This window comes from Oenanthe melanoleuca, chromosome 15, assembly GCF_029582105.1.
Source record: "Oenanthe melanoleuca isolate GR-GAL-2019-014 chromosome 15, OMel1.0, whole genome shotgun sequence".
In the NCBI taxonomy this organism is placed as follows: Eukaryota; Metazoa; Chordata; class Aves; order Passeriformes; family Muscicapidae; genus Oenanthe; species Oenanthe melanoleuca.
The window spans coordinates 4068891-4090819 of record NC_079349.1 but is presented as its reverse complement, the minus strand read 5'-3'; the positions used below and the strand labels follow the sequence as shown (position 1 = coordinate 4090819).

General features: G+C 53.2%; 2 protein-coding genes across 5 annotated transcripts; one reads left to right on the top strand and one right to left on the bottom strand.

The window, feature by feature from the left end:
• Window positions 1-425: 425 nt before the first annotated feature.
• MVK (mevalonate kinase) lies at window positions 426-15092 on the bottom strand. 2 transcript variants are annotated; one of them, XM_056503954.1, is made up of 10 exons: window positions 14960-15079; window positions 14729-14876; window positions 13815-13962; window positions 12711-12866; window positions 10842-10945; window positions 9972-10017; window positions 9081-9171; window positions 8582-8698; window positions 5806-5959; window positions 426-837 (listed from the first exon to the last, which is right to left on the bottom strand). In XM_056503954.1, the coding sequence occupies exons 1-10, from the start codon at window positions 15035-15037 to the stop codon at window positions 599-601; spliced, it is 1281 nt and encodes a 426-aa protein (XP_056359929.1). In that variant the 5' UTR covers window positions 15038-15079; the 3' UTR covers window positions 426-598. The 2 variants fall into 2 exon arrangements, with proteins under 2 accessions (XP_056359929.1, XP_056359930.1); XM_056503955.1 differs by lacking the exon at window positions 426-837 and adding an exon at window positions 1606-5518 and having other exon boundaries at window positions 14960-15092.
• A 172-nt stretch (window positions 15093-15264) lies between these two features.
• On the top strand, window positions 15265-18629 carry MMAB (metabolism of cobalamin associated B). Of its 3 annotated transcripts, XM_056503962.1 has the most exons (10): window positions 15265-15359; window positions 15576-15634; window positions 15712-15805; window positions 15907-15964; window positions 16257-16331; window positions 16416-16488; window positions 16654-16751; window positions 17014-17078; window positions 17690-17749; window positions 17897-18629. In XM_056503962.1, exons 1-10 carry the CDS (start codon window positions 15274-15276, stop codon window positions 17982-17984), a joined length of 756 nt encoding a protein of 251 aa, XP_056359937.1. In that variant the 5' UTR covers window positions 15265-15273; the 3' UTR covers window positions 17985-18629. The 3 variants fall into 3 exon arrangements, with proteins under 3 accessions (XP_056359937.1, XP_056359938.1, XP_056359939.1); XM_056503963.1 differs by lacking the exon at window positions 16257-16331; XM_056503964.1 differs by lacking the exon at window positions 17014-17078.
• Window positions 18630-21929: the final 3300 nt, after the last annotated feature.

Genomic DNA, 21929 nt, shown 5'->3' with positions numbered 1-21929 from the left:
CAATTACACAACAAATGGCTGCTGGTCAGCCTGGACACGGGTCCAGGACTTGTGTGGCCACCGTGGCACCAGGACTTGCCCCAGCACCAGGCAGGCACCAGGTGTTGGTGGATGGATTCCTCCTGGAAAGCACCAGGTCAGTGGGAGCTGGGGATGGACCGGCGCTTCCAGCAGCTCCTCCAAGCAGCTTGTAGTGCTGGTTCAGCTCCTGCTCCCCGGGAGTGGCCCCAGCAGGGTGTCCCTGTCATCGTGGTGATGCTGCTTCATCAGGCTAACGAGCTGCTGTGGTGGTGGAAGCACCCAGGGAAGGAGGGAGGCGAGCACGCAGCTCCCTCTCTTTTTTTTTTTCCCTGGGAAAGACCTTTGGAAAGCCAACCCCGAGCCCGTAAAATAAATAAAATAAATTCCTGCAACTTTAACAATCATTGTGTTGGATTTGGGAGATGTTATTCCTCGTGACAGACAAGGGCAATTATCTGCTATCCGCCAGCAGTTTTAGCCTAATTTCATTACTGCTGTGCAATTCTTCCCGAGCCGCCAGTCTATCACTGTCTCCCAGAAAGGATTAGCCGGCACTTTCTTCATCTTCAAATGAATTTTAGCTGTCATGCCCTTGATGAATAGAAGAGGGAGGACGGTGAACCCACGCTGGTGAGCAGGGCAGCCTGGCTGTGCCACGGCGCCAGCACCGGGACCAGAGCATCACTGGAGGTGCCAGGATGTGCCCTGGGATTTCCTGCCGTGAATCAACCACGGGGTTTTCTTGGAGAGCGCCCTGGAAATGGGCAGGGCTCAATGGCGGTGCCCGGTATCCAGGAGGGATTAAAATGACAGGATCTCTAATACAAGGAAATAATGAACACGCCATCCTTCCAGGAGATGCTTATCTGTCAGAAAAGCAATTTCAACTTCAGAGTTTGAACAGCAGAGGAAGCTGCAGGGAGAGTGTCCAGGAGACGGTGTCCCAGGAGGATGCACTACAGTCCCAGAGCTGATGGGAGAATTGAGACTTTGTTTTCCTGGCTATGCTGGAATAAGGAACACAGATCCCAGCTCAGTGTGTGTTGGGAGCCTTGTCCCCACAGCCTCAAGCTGTGCCAGGGGAGGGTCAGGAGGACACCAGGAGGAATTTCCTTGTGGAAAAGGTGGTCAGGCCTTGGCAGGGGCTGCCCAGGGAGGTTTGGAGTCCCCATTCCTGGAGGTGTCCTGGATGTGGCACTCAGTGCTCTGGGCTGGTGACATCGAGCTTGGACTTGATGCTCTTGGAGATCTTTCCCAATCTGAATGATCCTGGGATTCTGTGAAATGACAGAGCCCTCCAGCTGCCCTCAGGACATGCAGAGGGGGTGCAGAGCCCATCCCAGGTCCCCTCAGGACAGGGGACATCACTTTGTGTAAACAGAAGATCCAGAGCCGGGGCTGGCACTGGCCCAGGGCTCCATTATTTTTGTAAACGCTCATTCCCACCAGGCACAGCATCCTGGCAGAATATTTTAGCACCTTTAATGCAATTTCCTTCTCCCTCTGAAATATCATTTTAATAGAAGCCAGCCACACCGTGTACCTGCTCCCTAATAAACCTCTGCGACTTTAATGAACTAAATAGCAAATTACTTTTTTATTCAAGAATGAAATTTCATCATATTCATAATTCATATTTTATTTCAGACATCTGCTGCTGATTACATTACATTTAACTAAAATTAGATGATGCTCAGAATGTAATTAAGCCCCTGCCAAATTCTCTGGCCCACCAATACCAGCCTTGCTCAGCGGGGGCCGCTTGGAACCTAATATGTAATTAGGAGCTATTTTCTAGCTGTTTTTAAAGTCTGAAAATTAGCTGCCTTTATTAATCACACAGACAAATATAAAGCAGAGCCAACGCTTGCTGAAATTTCTAAAAAGGATTTTTTTTTAATTATACACCACATAGCGCTGAGACTCATTTTGAATGTTGATTTGTTGTGCACTGACATTTTGACAACTAGTTCTCAATTTGTCTGTCGTAGTTAGGCAACAACAAAGCAGACGGTAATACTTAACTTTCAAAACCTTCAGCGTGCTGGGAGGGGAGAGGGATGGGGGGGACAGGGAGGGACAGGGGGGACGGGCTCCCCACGAGCCCAGGGAATGGGGGAGCCCCGAAATCCCTGGGGATGGGAAGAGGAGACAAGGGAGGTGCCAGATGCACAAATCACCCTTAAAATGGATCTGGGGGGGTTCCCTACTCATCCCACACCCCCAAACCCTCCAGATGTGTCCGAGGACATGGCACTGGCCCTGCAGGGAGTCCCAGTGGCACCTCCTGTCCCCAGGAGGGACCCCTGGAGCAGCAGGAGCCCCCCGGGGGTGTGAGCAGCCCCCCAGCCCCCGTGAGTGCGCGCTGACATTTCCTCTCTCTCCCTGACCCTGCTCCTGCTCTCTCCGTGATCTCCAATAATGTCACTGCCTCCTCAGCATCTACCCAGCGGAGCAGAAAGAAGGCACTGCTGACACCGAGTGCAAACAAACAATAATTCCATCTGTGCCTGCCGGGGCTGGGCGGGGAGCGCCGGGTCGGCTCAGGGGGCAGGAGCCCTCCGGGGCACCGGGACATTCCCCAGGGATGGGGGGAGACACGATGCTGCCCCGGGCACTGCTTGTGAAGGACAAGGAAGATTTGAAAAGGTGTTTCTGTACAAAGTGTTTTCCTTTTTGTTGTCATTAAGCACCGGTGACCCCCAGCTCTCACCGGACCCACGTTTTGCAATTCTTCAATCCCTCCTTTAAGCTGGAGCACAGCCTCCCCTCCCCATCCCTGTGCTGGCTATTAGAGGCAAAGCCAGGCTCGTTAGTCTTGCTGCAGAGCTCGTAATGTGAAAAATGAAGCTCAAGAAAAATTAGCCAAATTACCAGGCTAATCCTTCAGCAGCAATCGCTGCCCTGCTGCACATCCGTCCCGCGGGGTGCCTGGGAGAGGAGGGGCTGATCCCCGGGGAGAACACGCTCCACAGGCTTCAGTTCTGCTTCCAAAGCAGCAAAACACACGAGAGACAGGGCTGTGCCTCATCCTGCCCCATTCCACGTCCCCGTGGGGCATCAGTCCCACGGCAGCAGCTGCTCCTGCCGAGGAGGGCAGGGATGGTTTCCCTGTGTCCCAGGGCTCAGGAGTCCCAGCAGGAGGTTGTGACTCGGTGTAAGGGAAGGGGTGGGGCCAGAAACATTCCAGCCACCCTCGGGTGATCCCGCTGTCCCTGCAAAGCGTTTGATGGAGCTGGTGAAGGAGGAGTTTGGAAAGGAGGCAATGGGCACTCCCGTGCTCACAGATGGATGTGAAATCTGTGCTCACTCCAGACTGGGACTGGCTCCAGTTGCTGACTTCGGCAGATCTGGTGCCTGTGGCACAGGGAAGGCAGATCCCAGCAGTGCCTGTGTCACCCTCCTGCCATGACACTGCCACCTCCCTCCCCGGCCTGGAATGTCACCACTTCCACTGTGCCACGGGGCAGAGCAGGATGAGCGCTGCTGGAGGAGCCCTGCTGAGGTGGCTGGTCCAGGTTGGACATCAGGAGGAATTTCCTCATGGAAATGGTGGTCAGGCCTTGGCAGAGGCTGCCCGGGGAGGTTTGGAGTCCCCATCCCTGGAAGCATCCAAGGAACACCTGGATGTGACACTCAGTGCTCTGGGCTGGGTGGGAAAGTGGGGATTTCAGGTTGGACTTGATGACCTTGGAAAGTCTTCCCAAGCTGAATGATCCTGGGATTCTGTGAATTTCCCCTCAGCCCCAGCCGTGCTGTTTTGAAGGGAAGTTCCCCGTGCTGGATCTGGCATCTCTTTGTGCCAACATCACAAAGTCGACACATGTAAGTGGTTAAAGTCAACATGCTCCCAGATCCTCACATTGATTACACTGTATTAGAAAATGGTAAATTATTTATCAGCCTTTCTGACTTGTGATTAGTGTAAAGCCGCTCTCAGATGCAAATTGGAATTGTAATTAGACATGTAGAAAGGCAGCATCTGAGACCTGCTTTCCTGAAGCAGTGTAAGGTGCTTTTTTCCTTTTGTATCCAGCATAATTATCAAAGAACACTTTGCACATAAAAAAAACATGGATTTATTAAAACCAGAGGCAGTTTTACATGGGATCAGGGAACTACAGCTGGTCACCATGATGCTGGGGGGTTAGAGCTGGACCATCTCAGCTTCTCACACTTGATTTTTTTTATCCCTGGGCTGGAAGGGGAAGGCAAGTTCCCCACCTCTGCCAATTCATTACTCAGCTTTGAGTGAGGTGATTCTTGAACACAGCTACACTTAAAAACCCACTTAAGAAACCCACCCTGGACAAACAGAGCAATGATAAAACCCCTTTGGCAGGTACAGCAGAGACCACAGTCCCTCAGAGTCAGCTCATGACTGCCAGAGATTCTGGCCTCAGCCACTTCCCTTTCATTCTGTGGCACAGCTCATTAAAATTTCAGGAGTAAAAAATGCATTTACATTTGTGTAATAATTCTAAATGCATTTAGGTTTTAGAGTTTGTCAACTGCAACTTATGGTGAGCTTTTGAGGACGTGGTTTGGGTTTCTTTCCCCTACTTAATTACACCAAAGTAAACCCAACACCAGGCAGGGTCAGGGACATGTTGGTTCAAAATTGAAGTGTGAGAGAACAGCTTTTACAAGGAGGAATTTTATGCCTGCCCTTGGCCTGGAGCTGCCCTTCCTGCAGGTGCTGTTTGAGCCAGACCTTGCACATGTGAATAAAAACCAGAGCCTGACTACAGGACTCTGCTTATCAGCCCAGGCAGAGATTATGGAAAAGAGTGAAAACCAGTAATTTCACCAGAATTTTGCTTTATCTTGCATTTTAATTACCCAACACTTAATTAATAGCAGGTCAGAGGTGTATTAAAGGTTTCCTCTTCACTGGGAATGTAGTCCAGAAGAAACAGAGACTCGAGCATCAAGCCCTGAGCTGCAAAGATGCTCTTCACCCAAAAATGTCAAAGCACTGTGCACATCCACCTTGCCAGCCCTCACAGGGCACCAGGGATGAGGGAGGGGACACCACATGCATCTGAAGCAGCAAAATGTCATTATCCACCTTGGAACCCAGCCAAGCCCCTCTCCTCCTGCCCCCTGGGATTAGCATAGCAGTTGAGGAAGGAAATTCAAACCAGGATTTTGAGAGTCTTGGTCAAACACCCAGGTTCCCATCACAGCCCCAAATCCCAGTGACACCAGGCTCCAAACAGGCTCCATACCCACATCTGGAGGCCCTCAGCCATACAGGAGAGGGGAAAGAAGTTTCCAGTAATCCAGGCACACACAGCTGTGAGGAGGTGGTGCCAGGAGCTCAGTCCTGCCAGAGCAGCAGCTCAGCTCTGGGCGAGTTCGTGCAGCACTTGGGCACTCAGAGAGGAGCAGCAGTGCAGGGTCACCCCAGGGGCCCCAATCTTGGTCTCCCAGCATTCAAATCCACAGGCACACAAGTCTTGCTTGGCTGCTTCCACGGCCAGCGGGGAGGTGTCTGCCAAGAGCAAGGCAAGAGCAGCCAGCGAGTCAGCTCGGCCACTGCAGGGAGAGGGGAAGGGCCATGGCTCCTCCAAACACAGCCCCTGGCACAGGGCCAGTGCCCTCAGGGGCTGACACACACAAATGAACACTCTGAATCACACACTGCAACCCACAGTGCCAGGCAGTGCTGGGACACATCCCACCCAGCCCTCCAGAGCCAGACCAGTGATTCCTCTGCTCCCAAACCTGACCCCCCCAGGGCTGTGAGGAAGAGGAAGATGCCCATGGGGCTGTACTGACCTGGTGGCAGCAGGGTGATGCCACAGCCACCTCCACCAGCTCCAGTCAGTTTGCTGTGCAGGCTGTGGGATGCTGTCACCTGGCACAGCCTGTCCAGGGAGGGGTGGCCCACTCCAAGCACATTTAAGTGGTGTTGGTTTATGTCAAAGAATTCCTAAAAGCAACCACAAAGAGAGGAGATGAGCACACATTGAGACAGAGGTTCTTTACAGCAGTGGCAGCCCTGCCTTCCCAGCCACACCTTCACAACCACCTCATTTCTGCAGAAATTTGGCCACCAGCACCAGGAACAAGGTCAGGCCAGAGTCTGAGCCCTGGGCTGCTCATGTGCTCCTGACCCCTACAACAGTTTGCACAGTGACAGGGGTACAACAGCTCCTGTACCTTCCAAGAAAATCCTGATCACTGCAAGCTGACAGCAGGATTTTTTTCCAGAGCTCTGATGCCTCCCAACTGCTTCTCCTCTGCCCTGCCACTCGAGTGCTGAGGGCTGTGCAAGGCCCCTTGCTGGCCATGGGAAGGGCACTGAGCCAGCAGCTCTCACTCCTGGCTGTCACCCTGCCCTGCTCTGCAATCCATCCAGCAAAGCCAAATCCAGGGACTTCTGACATGGCTGGAGAGGTGACACAGAGGGACCTCCCTTTGTTTGCTCAGTCCTTCCTCACAGGGCTGGGAGCCAAGGACCACGCTGGGAATCTGGAATCAAGTGGGGTTGAGAGGGTCCTTCCCTGTGGGAGCAGCACAGGCCCCTCTCTGAGCAAGCCCATCCTCCTGGCAGAGCTGTGGGAGCAGCCCTGCCACGCTTCCCAGCCAGCCAGACCTGCTACTCCTGGAGGAAGTTGCCCCAGCAGAAAGGTCCAAGCAGCCCAAGGGATGGACACCACCACACAGAAGTGGAAGTTACAGCTTCTCCCTCCCAGCAGGACAGGGGAGGAATTCAGGAGCAGAGGAAGGGCTTGGCCTGTGCTTGGAGTAAGACTGGAGCAGGGCCAGGAGCAGACACCAGCTCCCTGAGCACCACAGCACTGACCCTGGAGGGAGGCTGTTCTCAGCAACACTGGTCTGACAGCCTGACTCCATCACCCCCAAAACATGTGGTGGCTGTTCCCAGAGGGTGTCACAAGCCAGGAGCCAGCCAGGACAGGACCAGAGGCAGAGAGGCTCCCTAGCAGCAGCCCTGTGCTCCCTCCCCCAGCAAGCAGCTCTGAGCTCCTCCCTGCCTGCAGCTCCCAGTGAGTCAGGAGGGGCTCTGTGCTCAGGGAGCAGCAGGACAGGTGTCAGCCACATCCCCCTCCCTCAGCTCCTGCTGGGAATCCTGCCAACACCACACTGGAGGGGACACTGCAGAAAGAATCCCTCTCCTCCTTCCAGAGCATTTCTGTCCAGTGTTTAAGGTGGGAAGAGGAGTGGGCAGCAGGCAGAGCTCAGCCACCACCCACTCCAGGCTGGGCAGGACACACATCCATCCAGGGGCCTCTTTATATGCCTGAGTGAGGGCACAGCACTGCCTGTGATGATCCCAGACACCTGTCATCTCCTGATCCAAAATCTGCCAGGAATCTGATGACAGCTTATGACACACTAGACTAGTTCCATGGTTCAAATACAGCACTGGCCAGAGCTGCACATTTCAGAAAAAGCCCAAAAGATGTATTTATATATCTGTGTGCTGCATCTAATCAGCTGGGCCTCTCTGGGCTCTTCAAGCACAAGACAAAACAACAAGATTCAAGACAGGAACCTGCTCACTGCAGTGCTGCTTCCAAGGTGTGGGACACAAGGGTGCTTTGGCATTTTCCATGTGAGCATCTCAATGCACAACTCAAATTATCCCCCCTCTTCCCTGTCCCTGACAGCCTGAGGATGTGGAATTAAGATGAGGAGTTGTGTGAAGCTGTGCTGTGAACAGACTGCAGACTTCCCTGAGCTGATGGCAGCTCAGCCCACCCTGGGGGGGTCCAGAATCCCTCTGGTGCAAAGGGAGCAGGACTCTGCCATGAATCCCATGGGAACAACCCAGAGCAAGAGCAAGGACAAGCAGAGGTCCTCCTGAGAGCCAAGGGGAGGCATCCAGATGCCAACAAGGACTGGTACCAAATGTTTCCTGAGTGTCCAAGCTGCTGCCAGGGCCAGGCCAGGTTGGCCTCAGCTGGGACATGGCCACACATCCCTCCCCCACGGTGCTGTGGAGCAGCATTACAGCACTCTCAGCACTTCTTCCACTTGGAAGCCTGTTCCTCCCCCCTCCCCAGCCTCTGCTCTTTGAGCAAAGCCAAGACAAACAGATCTTTGTGTGCACCTCGTGCATCAATGTCAGGTCAGCTCTGGGCACAGCTCTGTCTGTGGCTCTCTGGAGCCAGGATGAGCGTGGAGCACCAGGAGCTGGCTGGGAACTAGTCAGTCCATCACAAACCAGTGGCTCTGGGCTCTCCTCACTCCAGCCCTGCCAGACAGAGCAGTTGCTTCACAGGCAGTGACTGCCAGAGCCGTGGCACTCAATGAAAGAGAAACAAACCCTTCAGAGCCACAGGTCCCCAGAGCCCCAGCCTGTCCCCTCCCTCCCTGCACACAGCTGGGAAGAGGCACCAGCAGCAGTTTCTCTGTGTCCTGGCTCCAGGAAGGGCATTAAAAGCAGCACACCCAGACCATGGTTTCGCTTGGAACTGAACATTTCCTGCTATCACTTTTTTTTTTTTTCAGACTTAATGTTCTTTAAATGACATTTTGATGTTCAACAGTAACAGTGGCTAAAAATACAGGCAAGCAAGCCCCTTACCTCCAGCACAGGGTAATGCTCTGGTGATGGATTTGCAGGCATGGCTTCCAGAACACTTTGGCACTCCTGAGAAACGGCATCAATGGAGTCCAGCACCGGGTTCATTATGGCAGGGAACTGGAAAGGGGAAGGAGGGATGTGAGGTGCCTGCTTGCTGCTCTTCCAATACCACTGGGAGGAAACTGGTCCCAGTCTCTTTGAGCTGGGCAATTCCTCACTCATTCCCAGAGCAGGATGATGGTAACCTGCACCTGACTGCAGAAAAGGGAGGAAGAGAAGGAAACAGGCCAGAGGAAGGAACTGCTCTTTTCATGATTGCAAATTGGTGATTGTAACTCCTGTTAATCTGGAGGAAGGGAGATGAGCTGAAACCTCATTCCCAAGCAGCTGGGAGATAGGAATACAGTGGCTACAGGAGAAGTGTCCCAAAAGATCCCTGTGGGACCTGCAGTCCCACATGAGGCCATCTCCCTCATCTCCAGCCCACAACCACCTGCACCTTCAGGATCTTCTCCTTTACACCAGCCACCAGGACCTTGGTGCTCCGAGGGACTTTTGTGTTGGTCAGCAAGATCCTCAGTGTGGGCACCCTGCAAGCAACAGGAGACAGAGAATCCCAGAGAACTTTGGATTGGAAGGGACCTTAAAGCTCATCTCATTCCAACCCCCTGCCATGGGCAGGGAACATCTCCTGGCCTCTTTCCTTCACACTCCCCAAAGCTACAGCTTATTCTGCCTCTAAAGGCCTCTTTCAGCAGGAATCCAAAATAAGGAGTTCCATTTATTTTACAAAACTTCAGCAGGTGTTTCAGTGCTGGCTGGGTTCAGGCTTGTTCCTCCTGGATACAAGGAACAACTGTACTAGAGCTATAAATAGGACTGTAATGTATTTACTGAAATCCATGTTTTTCAAGCAAATTTTTTCCTTTGAAATACTCTCTACAAGAGTAGCCAGCAGTGGCCATTAACTGCTAATAGAGCAATTTCATGCACTGTGAAAGATTTTAATGGAGTCAGATTATACTTCTCTGGCAGGAGGCAGAGGGAACACACAGCACCCAGATTTCTCTCTGCCAATGGCTTTTCCCACCATCAGGTAAGCACAAAGTTCCCCCTCCCCACAATGTCATTTGCTGCCAAGAGCAGATCCATTCCTGCTGCCCATAATGCCATGAAATTAATATTGATCCTTTGTGCTGTGCTCATCTAATGTCAGATAACAACCAAACGTTTTATTGTCCCCATCCACCCCAACAACTGAGGCTGCCCACACCCAAAATGGGGCTGCAGCCATCTCCCATCATCCTCATACCCTCCAACACCCACCCAGAGCCTCTCTGACATGTTCCACCCACTGTGTGTAGGGGTTATTTTTAAACTCCAATATTACCTCTTTAATGGTGTGATTTTTCCTGCTTGGTATCTCAGGGCTCCACCTAAAGTAAAATACATGTATTGTCTCGGTACAGAGCGAGCTGAGAGATAACACAGAAGGTCTTTCATCTTCAGAACCTCACCCAGAGCCTGTGACAGTAATTGCAAGAAACACCAGCTAAATGAACCATGTTCTCCAGCAGCACGGCCCTGCCTCACCCTGCTGCCTTAATGAAAAGGTCTGGCTGGATGTGCTCAACCCAAGGCCTTTCCCTTTGCTCTCCTCTCCTCCAGGGCCACATGAAATAATTTTTGAAAAGGCAAAGAGTCTGGCCAGCATGAAAACTCCTCTGAGAAAAGAGAATCCAGCAGTGATTTCCCACAGCAGGGCCAAGCACACAGGATTCCATGGACGTGTGCACTGGTGTCAGCAGCCATCCTGAAGCATGGAATTTCATTGTCCAGAAGGAATGTCTCACTTGGCTCCTACCCTCACAGAGGCACTGTGATTAGGTCTCATTAGAAAGATTATTAACAGTCTCCAAGGACACTTTCAAAACACTGGGAAGTCTCTGCTAATTGAAACTAAATGACAGCTGTCCAACTGCATTTTCCCCTGCATTATCCCTGGGACAGGATTAGGTTTCTTTGTTCACTGCAGAGTGTTTCAATATCAGTTATTTGCAGCAAGGTCTCTGCCCTGTGGCACCTGCCTGAGGGGGACAGAGCTCTGCTGTCCCTGCAGCCAGTTCCCAACATTCCAGATGGCTCCAGCCTCAGCTCACAGATGGGACAAACTGAGACAGGGGAAAGATTCCCTGTGCTCAGGCCAAACCAGGGACCTGAATTTGGGAGTTTCTGCCTGGGAAGAAGCAAACACACCTACCCCAGGTACCAACAGCATTATCCACACCCGAGGGATTGCCATGGATCACCTGCTCCCCTCGGAAGGCCCAGCTGTTAATCAGTGTCAGCTCTTCTTCTGTCCACCTGCAAGGCAAGGAAATAACTCCAACACAAACCACTCCAAACCAGTGGATAGGGAGGGATCAGGTTCAGGGGGAAGATCCCAGCCCTGACCTGGTGAAGATCAGATTTAAGGGAATTCAAGTCCAGACTCATCTCCACCTCACCAAACAGGGTGAGAGAGTTGGGATTGTTCACCCTGGAGAGGAAAAGCTTTGGGGTCACCTAACTCCAGTGCCTGAAGGGGCTACAGGAAAGACAGAGACTATTTACAAGGGCCTGGAATGACAGGACAAGGGGGAATGGATTTAACTTGACAGAGATTGACAAGTTTAGATTGAATTCTAGGAAAAAATTCTTCCCTGTGAGGGTGGTGAGGCCCTGTTGGGCAAGGACAACTTTCACTCTCCCAGGTTGCTCCAAACCCCACCCTTGGCCAAAATCCCAAAACCCTTGGCTCCAAACCCCATCTAAGCTGGCCTTGGACACTTGCAGGGATCCAGGGGCAGCCACAGCTTCTCTGGGCACCCTGTGCCAGGGCCTCAGCACCCTCACAGGGAGGAATTCCCAGTATCCCATCTAATCCTGCTCTCAGTCTGAGCACAAAAACACACCTCTGACCCTCCCTGCACACCATAAATCCACCCAATACATATTCCATGCTGGAGCAGAGGCACAAACCCACATTTTGGAAAAGCCTTGCAGAATCTTGCAGGGCAGAAATTCCAAGAGCCACCTGCTATCCAGAAATCATTCCCTTCACTCCTGCTTCCCTGGGCTTCAGCTGAATGTCTTTATCCATGTCCACACACCTTGCATTCCACCTGCCAGGATTTAATCTGGGAGCACTCAGCACACAGCTCACACCAGCAGCCTCAGGAACAGGAGTAAACCACTTGTTTTTAATCCTCTTTGAGAGGCTGCCATTCCTCTCAACACAGGAGCCTTTCTATCCTGCTGTTCTTTTCTTGCCATAGGAAGCAAAACCCTTCTGAAGTCTGACACTCCCAGCTCTGCACAGCAGCTGCAAGGCAGGAATTATGCTGGATCCATGCTGAAGCCATGGAGGGTGAGCAGGGAATGAAGACCTCCTCGCTGCACTGCTTGGAGCTGCACTTTCATTTCCCAATTTGGGAGGTTTGCTCGAGCACAGGGGACAAAGTGCTCCCAACAAGAAATTGTTTCTGGGTCAGGCTGCAAATTCTGGCTCAGAAGCAGAACACAGAACCATCCCCCTTGCTGTCTCACTCTCAGCCCCACACAAAATCCCACACAAAGCTTCAAACAGAGCCCACTCTCACAGGGGCACAGCACTCCAGGCTTCCAAAAGGCAACTCCAAGGGCAGAAGGAAAGAAACTCTCTTTCACCAGGTACTGATAAAAGGGAAAGACAGGCAGGAGATCTGGAGGAAATGTGGCACATGCAGAATTAATGGGAAATGCAAAAAAAAAAACAACTCAGGATCCTCAAGGACTTAAAGCAAAACTGGAAGATGCTCAGAGACAGAGGAAACTGAGGTTGAAAAATTTCAGTGTGTTTTATTCAATTGAAAAAATAAAGCTTTTTTTCCCTCCCTTTTTAGGTATGTTTATCTGACCCTGGACAAGGGAAACAGGGGGAGTTTTACAAAGTCTGGGACAGGGCTGGGCACAGGAGATGGGCTTAGGGTGTCATTGTGGTGGCAGCCAAGAGAGACCAGCAGAGGTGGCAGTGCCAGAATTCGTGCAGGCAAAAGGAAAGGTGGGGCACAGGGAGCAGAGCTGTGAACCCCAGGCTGGAATTGCTTACCTGGCTGTGGATTCTCCCTCCTGCAGTGGGCAGGAGATGGCTCCACACACCATGAGCAGGGCTGCAGCCAGGCACACAGCATAGGCAGCACTGGATCCCAGCCCTGCTCCTGTGGGCAGCTCCGACCACACCACGATATCCACGCTGGGAACATCCCTGCAAGAACAGACACACAGGGACTGACACAACCACCCTCAACTCCACCTCCAGACAGCATTGAAAAGGCAAAGGAGGCTGATTAGGATCACAGGGAAAGCTGGTTGAGAACTGGCAACATCAGCACATGCATGTGACACACAGAGGCTTCAGGAGGGCTCATTCCTGAATGGAGCAGCCTTTGTGCTGGAATAAAACCTTCCTGAGCTGGATCCATGGTTGGCACAGCTTGTCAGGCTGCTAGCAGGGACACTTGGTAACTAAATACCTGAGCAGCACCATAAAGAGCCCCTTCAGAGATTCCTGTAAACTTGATTTTAAACATATTTCTAAATAAAGTGTAAACATTCCAGCTCTGTAATTGCACAGAGACATCCCACTGGAGCAAGAGGCTGGTGGGGAAGATGGAACATGGACAATCCACGTCCCTTTGCTCCACTGAACACACCTGGGTCGTGTTACAGACCCCAAAAATCAAGCACAGGAGCTTTTCAGTGCTGCTGAGTGACAATCCCAGTGCCACACTGAGACTGCAGGGAAATCACAACCCAGCTGCATATCCCAGGTCTTTACCCTCAGATTTCTTGGATGAGAATATGGAAGCTGGGCTCTGCTTTGGTTTCTGACACTTCCCTGAGCACCCATCCAGTCACACCAAGCTCATCAACGGTGCTGGGCAAGGCTGGGAACTGGAACAGCCCCAAGTTCTCAGAGTTTGAAGAGATTCAGCCCATAAAGAGATCAGACTTAGTTCAGACAACAAATTCACAGTTTATTTCTGTTTTTACAGCCTAGGACAGGAGCTGCCTGCTGGAAGGAGAGGTGTCTGTGTTGTGACTGTGGCATGAGCTGCTCTGGTCTCAGCAAAACTAAGTGAGAGCAGAGACTCTCAGCTCTCCTGGGGCACCCACCCACCACCAAAATTTTGGGGCAGGAGCAGAGCCTTACCCATACTTAGCAGAGATAGCCAGGCACATATACAGGAAGGCAAGAGTAGCAAGGCTTTCTGGAGCTGAGGCTCCAGCAGCAATTCCAGCAAACTCCCTCAGTGCATCCAGCTGTTCTGCGCTGGGGGATTTGGACTCATCAAAGTCAGCTATGGAAGCAAGCAAGGGAGAGTTTAAACACTTAAAAACCAGAGAATTGTTACACTGAGAGCAGTATTTATAACAAAACCTTCTGTAACAGCAGGCAGAAACAGCTGGGGCAAATTTCAGGTTCTACCTGAGGATTTGTGATGAAATAAAAGCAAAATCTCCACCAGCCACTCTGAAATCCCAGAGTTTCCACATCTCCAGCTGTTTCCCTGCCTGCACCTCCCAGTGCATCCATCTATAACCACCATGAAAAACATGGCAGGTCACCAACTCTTCATTAAAGAATGTGGATTTTGAAACTGGGATATCCTGGGGCTTCAGGTGTTGCAGAAATTCCCGTGAGGGCTGGTGTGGGACAGGCAGGCAGGAAAACAGGTCCTGTATCCCTGACTTGCACAGGAGCCCACAGCTCTGAGCAGCTTCAGAGAGGCTCCTGTGACACCAGTAACACACTGGGATGTGATCCCAGGCTGGCTCCTTCCTGTGCCACAGCATTGCCCGAGCTACAACAGCACAGAACGAGTCCCTGCAGCCCAAAACAGGAGGGGACAGAGCCACGCACGGACACCTGAGCATCAGCGGGGTCACAAGGGGCACATGGGGAGTGTAAATGACTGAGAAGTGCAGGAACAGATCAGTGAGCGGGGTCAGACACAGCGAGGCCCTGAAACACTGCAGGGGGGACAAACAACCCCACGGGGGTCCCTGCAGAGTCACCGGAACAGAACCGAGAGCCCCTCACAGCGGGTTCTCCCCATCCCTTGCCTGCGATCCGCCCCCGCAGGGCCCGGAGGCCGGGGGTGTCCCAGCTCCTCCGGACGCCGACACCGGGCAGGCAGACGCTCAGCCGGCCCTCAGCGCCGGGCCGCAGGCGGAGAAACGTCCGCAGGTCCAGCGCCACAGCCAGGGCCACCTGCGGGCGGAGAACGGGGGTCAGCGGGGCCGGACAGCCCTCACCGAGCTGGGCAGCCCTTACTGTGCCCGTCGTGCCCTCACCTTGCCCAGCACCACCGCGTGCTCCCCGTGCAGGATCACCTTCCCCGGCGCCGACACCGCCAGCTCCCGCGCCCACATCGCCGCCGCCTCACGGCCCGCGCCGACTGACAGCCGCGCCCACCAATCGGGGCCGCGCCCTGCCCCGCCTCCCTGCGCACAGCCAATAGCCGAGCGCCGTGCGGGGGCGGGACTTGCGGGCGGCCAATGGGAACGGGGCGCTGCGGGGTGGCGCGGCGCTGGGGTGACAGCGTGGGCTGAGGGCGGGACGGTGGCCGTGCGGGGTCACGGCTCGGCGGCGACGGCGGCCGGGAGGGATGTGGCGGCGGGCGGCGGCGGTGGTGGCGGCGGGACGGGGCCTGCGGGGGATGGCGGGGCGGCGGTGGCGGAGCGGGGCGGGCAGGTGAGCGTGGGAAGGCCGGGATTCCCTCACAGTGCCGATCCCTCCCTCACGGTGTCGTTCCCTCCCCTCACAGTGTGTCCCCCCCTCATGGTGCCCTTCCCTCCCCCTCACGGTGCCGTTCCTCCCCTCACGGTGTTTCCCCTCCCTCACGGTGTGTCCCCCCCTCACAGCGTTCTCCGTCCCCCCGGTGTCCCCTCACGGTTTGTGCCTCCACAGCCCCGACCGCGCCGCTGCCGAGCGGGCCCCGAGGATCTACACGAGGACGGGAGACTCAGGTAGAGCCCGGGGGGCCCCGGGGGCCGCGGGCAGAGCTCTCCCCGTCCCAGCCCTGAGCCTCCCGCCTTTCCCAAAGGATTCTCCAGCACCTTCACTGGGGAGCGGCGGCCGAAGGGCGATCGGATCTTCGAGGCCTTGGGAGCCACGGACGAGCTGAGCTCGGCCATTGGGTAAGGACCGGTTGAGAGTATCCAAATAATTTGGAAAATCGTGTTCGTTATGATTTCTTCATTCCCAGCTAACTCTGTTTTGGTTTTTTTTTTCCTCTAAGGCTAGCTGGTGAGTTTAGCAGTGAAAAGGGCCACACGTTTGTTGATCAGCTTCATAAAGTGAGTATTAATTATAGTCTTCATCCTTTAAGTGCAGTCCCTTACCTGTGCTATTAAAACATAAACTCCTTAATTTTAATCACAGTGCTCCCACTGACACACAGGAATTCAATACATTTAGTATTTCAACATATAAATCTTTATGACTCCCTTAATTGCTCTCTAAAGAGGTAAATTTCTTTAGCCAAGAAGGAAGGTGGTAGATCAACTTACTAGTTATAGGCACACAGATTAATCTTTAGGTTTATTTTAAATCAGATTCACATTATGAACACAAGTTTTGTTGTAACAGAGCTCCAGGTTTGAAATTGGAGCACAAACCAACCACGAGGGCACAGCAGTGACACAGGTCCTGCCTGGGCAGCCTGTGAGTTTGGCTGATCAGCTCTGCTGAGCACAGGAATGCAAAAAGCCATGGCTGGGGGCGACAGCAGCTGTGATTTTTGGCCAGGTCCAGTGCATGCTGCAGGATGTGGGCTCCAACCTCGCCACGCCGCTCTCCTCAGCCAGGGAGGCCCACCGGAGTAAGTCTTGCCTTTTCTGGGATGGCACAGCCTGGTGTGGGTGCTGGTGGGGTGCTGAGGGGTGTATTTGATTTCTTAGGACTTGCTGATCTAGGAGAGCAAAATTAAAGTTCAGCTTGTTGTCTGAAACACTTTTTTTCAGCCGATTCTTCTTTCTCTCTGCAGAACGAACGTCGTTCAGTGAGAAGCCTGTCCTGGAGCTGGAGCAGTGGATTGACAGTTACTCAGAGCAGCTCCCTCCCCTCAGAGCCTTCATCCTGCCTGTAGGTGCTGCCTGTGCCCCTCACTTCCACTGCTTTCCACGGGAAAACAGCCTGGGAGGCTGCTGTTTCCATAGGGAAAAGCAGAGACAAAGAGCTGGGAGTTACATTTCCCCACCCTGCTGCACTGGGATATCCCTCCCTTGCCTGGCCAGGGCACAGGGATCAGTTCCATGTGTGTGAGAGGTGCTGAGCCCTTGCAGGGAGGGGAGGGGGGCTGTCCCTGCTGCTGCAGACACTCAGTGCTGTTTCCTTGCTGTTCCAGTCTGGAGGCAGGAGCAGTGCTGCTCTCCACTTCTCCCGAGCCGTGTGCCGCAGGGCTGAGAGGTGGTGAGTGCTGAGCTGGGATCACCCTGAGCAAAGGGGATGGGGACACCCCAGTGACAGCAAACCAGGGCTGGGCTTGGGGCTGAATCCAAGCTTTTGTTTGTTTAGTCCAGTTCCAGGAGTGCAGGAGGTACAAAGGCTCTGTTCTTCTTTCCCCTTGCCTGGGTCATCCAACACAAACCTTTTGGGATTTTGTAGCCCCATCCAGCCTGGTCTTGGACATTTCCAGGGATCCAGGGGCAGCCACAGCCAGGGCCTCACCACCCTCACAGAGAAGAATTTCTTCTCAATATCCCATCTAACTCTGCCCTCTGGCAGTGGGAAGCCATTCCCTCTGTCCTGTCACTCCAGCCCCTTGTAAATAAATTATCTCTGTTCAGTGATTCCCACGGATGAGCATCCTGGGAGAAGCAGAGCTGGGAGCTTTCTGGACAGACACAAAGATTTCTGGCATCATTTACCCCTCCCAGATCCCTCTGTGAAGCAAAGATCCTTTATTTCTGGAGGAGTCAAAGTGGGGACCCCAGGGGAGGTTTGGGGTGGGAAGAGGCTCCAGGCTTTGCGCACTCAGAGCTGGAAAATTCAACACCAGCATTTCCCTTTGCTTTTCCCAGCGTGGTCCCTTTAGTCCAAGCAGGGGAAGCAGATCCAAACGTGGCCAAGTATTTAAACAGGTAAAAAAACAAAATCCCAAACCATTGCCCTGTCCTACTGAAGCATTCCCTCAGTTCTGGGGATAAAACTGGGGAGGTTTTGCTTCTCAACAAGCTTCTCTTCTGGGATAAGATCACTGGCTTTCCTGCTTTTCCCTTGCTTTCCAGGCTCAGTGATTATCTCTTTGTCCTGGCACGTTATGCTGCAATGAAGGAAGGGAAAGAAGAGAAAATCTACATAAAACCTGAGCCATAGCTGGGAGCTGGAATGTTTTTTTTCTTGATCATGGAAAACTAAATCCAGTTGACTGCTTTTGTCCATCAAGGAAGGGAGAGAGAACAAGCCTGGACTGGAAATGGGAGCTGCCAAGGATTTCCATGTGAAATAACCAGGACCTTGTTGATAAATCCTGAGAGGAACAGAATCACAGAATATCCTGAGTTGGAAGAGACCCAAACACACCTGTTGTTCTCTGGGCCTGGTCCACACATCCCATGTGGGGATGGCTCTGGAGTCACTGCTTCTCCCAGGTGGGAGCTGAGGCAGGAGAACGAATTCCAGTCACATTTTGGAGATGCCTTCATTTCCCTGGGCAGCAGCAGGTGCTATGGGAAGGCTCTGACAGGACTCTGAGGGATGATGAAGGGAAAACAATCAGCTCCTCCTTTGAAGTCACAGTGCTCATATGGAGCAGCAGCTGGAGGCATTTGGGAATTGTGTCCACAGCTCTGAAATAATAAATGTGAGTTTCCTTGTACCAAAGGGCCACAAACTGTCACATTTTAACACTGAGCCCTGTGTGCTTTACTGCTCCAAGTCCCTTCCAATCCATCAGCTCTGGCTGGAGCTGAGCTGTACAGATTTACAGGAATGCACCAAGAATTCCTTGGCTCTGGCTGCCTCTTGTTGTGCATGTGAGGAATGTCTCTGTGCTGACAATCCAGTGCATCCTCTGCCAGGAGCAGGGCTCACAGGATGGAGGGTGTGAAGCAGGAAAGGCCAAATCCCAGGGTCTGTGTGCTGGGGTTGTCTCCATGTGGAGCTGTCCCTTGGAATGGTGGGACCAGCTGCCCCTGCAGCTGCAGGAACAGCTGGAGGAGCAGAGCCCAGGGTTTGGGAACAGGAAAAGGGAAGAGGGGTTGGGATGAGGAGCAGCACCCCAAGGTTCATCCCAGGGTGTCTGTGCTGACCCTGCAGAGCCCTCAGCAGAGCAGGCTGGAGCGAGCTCACACCCACATCACACAGACAATTCCAGCTCTGCACTCAAGCCCAAGCTGCTTCCAGTTGGGAAATACAACTGGGAAGAATCCCTGGTAGTGCAGTTTTTTCCCCCTGGGAATACTGTGTGTTGCAAGGTGGTGATGCCCATCAGGGCTTGTCTTGCTTTTAGTGGGGCAGCTTTTAAATCCATCCTGCCCTTTCCCCAGTTTAATTATTTGAACCAACCTTATTATGGAACCAACCTTAGACTTGTTCTCCAAGGAATCTCTTGCTCTGTGGCCAGTGAGGAATGCCCAGCACTAACAGATCCCCCATCTCATCACTCACCTGGCTTTGAGGCAGATATTTCATGGCTCTTGTTAATGCACATTTTTCATGGAGTAATTTTCCAAGCCTCAGCCTGGAACACATCCCAGTGACAAATGCTCTGGATTTGGATGGTCCCATCAGCTGCAGTGTCACCTCAGCCATTCCCTCTGCCTGCTCCATCCAGTTTTACGAGAGCTCTGGCTCTGGGACTGAACCTCAGGAATCAAGAGGCTTTTCAAGTTTAATTTAATAAAATCCTTTGCAGTATAAATTCTTCATGAATGCTCCATAAATCAGCTTGGGGAGGGATTTATAGTATTTCCCTTTTTTTCCAGCTGGGGGGAAGAAATCTCACTACTGTTTTGGGACCAAAGCTGGCATTGTTTGGATTGCAAGGAGAAATAAATCAAGCTACTACATTTAACATGATGGAGAGATTAAATATACTGGGGTGCTCCCAGCTGCCCTATTCCTCTCCACCCACAGCAGTTGTTTCTGGAGGGCTGAGGCAGAGGGAGGTGGCCCTCCTGTGTCACTAAGCAGGGCTTGACCTTAGGAGGGAGTTGAGACAAAACTGTAGCTTAGCAGGGCTGGGCCAGGAGGACAGCAGAAGGAATTTCCTCATGGAAAGTTTGGTCCAGCCTTGGAAGGAGCTGCTCAGGGAGGTTTGGAGTCCCCATCCCTGGAGGTGTCCAAGGAAGGACTGGACATGGCACTCAGTGCCCTGGGCTGGTGACAAGGAAGGAATCCATGGTTGACTCCATGAACTTGGAAGGCTTTTCCAGGATGATCCTGGGGTTCTGTGATTGCTGATGCACCCTCCTCACCAGGCTGCAGCAGAGGCACAGAGCAGCTGAGCTGCCCCTGCTCCCGACCCCACAAGGTCAAGCCAGGCAGCAGCAATAGAGCGACCAAAACAAAACCCAGCTTTAAACCCAAAGAAAGCTGCCTTGCTCTGGGCTGGCAGTTGTTTTTCCAAGCTCTTTGTCTCTTCCTAGCCCTCCCAGCCATACAGCATGGAGATTCCAGTGCCTGCACCTCATTAATATCACAGGGGAAGGCAGATGCTTTGTCCGGGCTGCCCGGCTCCAGCGCCCAGCAACATTCCTGCCTCGCAGGGTGCCTGCTCTGGGCTGGCTCCGGAGCTGCCAGCACAGCCATATGTTGCTAAGGGTCGTTTATTCTTGTTTGTAAAATGTATGGCTGCTCCCAGCTTCCACACTGTCAAAACGAGAAGAACTGGCCCCAAAATCTCTTGCTGCATGATTGGATCAGACGCCCGTACATCTGTTAACGCTGTAGGAGCTGTAAAATGGAATAAGTTGGGCTATAACTCAAGCACCTCGATTACCACCACGATGTGGGAGCAGCCGAGCGGCTGCTGCTCCGCCAGCAACGACACAAACATCCATTGTGCCAAGTCAGATGTAAATTTACACCAGGCAGCATTTCCTGGGCCAGGGCTCAGAAGGGAGGAGAGCAATGAGAGCCCCCACCTTGACAGGATGTGCTGGATGGAGCCCCAGCTTGGTGAAGTTTTGGGGTGCACAGGCCTGGCAGTGAGGACAAGTGATCCTGAAATCCCCATTTAGCCTGGAAATGGGCAAGGAAAAATCCTTCCCCACTGCTTCATTCTCCCACATGAAACATCAGCCCTGTGCCCGACAGGAGCAGGTTGAGCCTGTCTGTGGAGGAAGGGGCTGTCTGGGACCCTCAGCTCCCCCTGTGCTGCAGCCTGCCCCAAAGTGCCCACCTCACCCCAGTGCCCCATCCCTGCCTTGGCAGGGCAGGCACAGGGAGGCAGTGACACAGGGAGGGCTCAAACAACCCCAGGGAAACTGTAGAGGAATTTGACCTCAGAAAGAGCCACAAAAGCAGATTGTGAGCACCAGTTCAGTGCCACTTACCCAGGTGGTGACAGTGCCAAGTGCCACGTGGTATGACCACTCCAGCACCTGCTGCAGGAGCTGCTGCACCTCTTGGAAAATGTGAGCAAACACAAGAATGAGCTGCAGAGACATCAGACCTCGCTCTGCTCAGGGATGTGGAAATCAGTGTGCACACAACCTCCTCTCCATCCTAACCTGGAACCTAGAAAGGGGCAGAGGTGCAGAACAGAGGGACCAAACAGAGGGAACACCAGCCTGGGAGTGAGCTAGGGGTTTGAGGGAGCAGGAGAGGGGCAGCAGGAGCTGCTGTTTGTTCCTGAACAACCAGTGCCTGCAGCAGGTTGGGACACCAGCTCTGCTGTGTGCCAGCAGTGAGAGAACACCAGGCTCCAGGGATCTCTCCCATCCTTCAGGGATCCCTCCCAGCTCCTGACCCCACAGTGCCCAGTTTCATGGTCCCAAGGCCTGGAACAGCCACCCCTCACCTTGGTGGCCCTGAGCAATGCTGTGCCCAGACCCTGGATGATGGCACTGAAGCAGGGGCTGTGCAGGCCTGGCTGCTGCCAGCTCTGCCTTGGCAGCAGCTGCTCTGGGCTTGCTTTTTGCTGTTCCTGACAGTGCCAGATGCCTCTGTGTCAAAACAATGGCACTTGCACACTGACTGGGAGCCTCTCCCTCGCTCTCACCATGCTCCCGCTCCCGGCAGAGCCAGAGAGACATGGGAACAGCCAGGGGGAGGAGGGCTCCAGGCAGGGATGGAGGGGAAGTGAAGGGCTCCAAA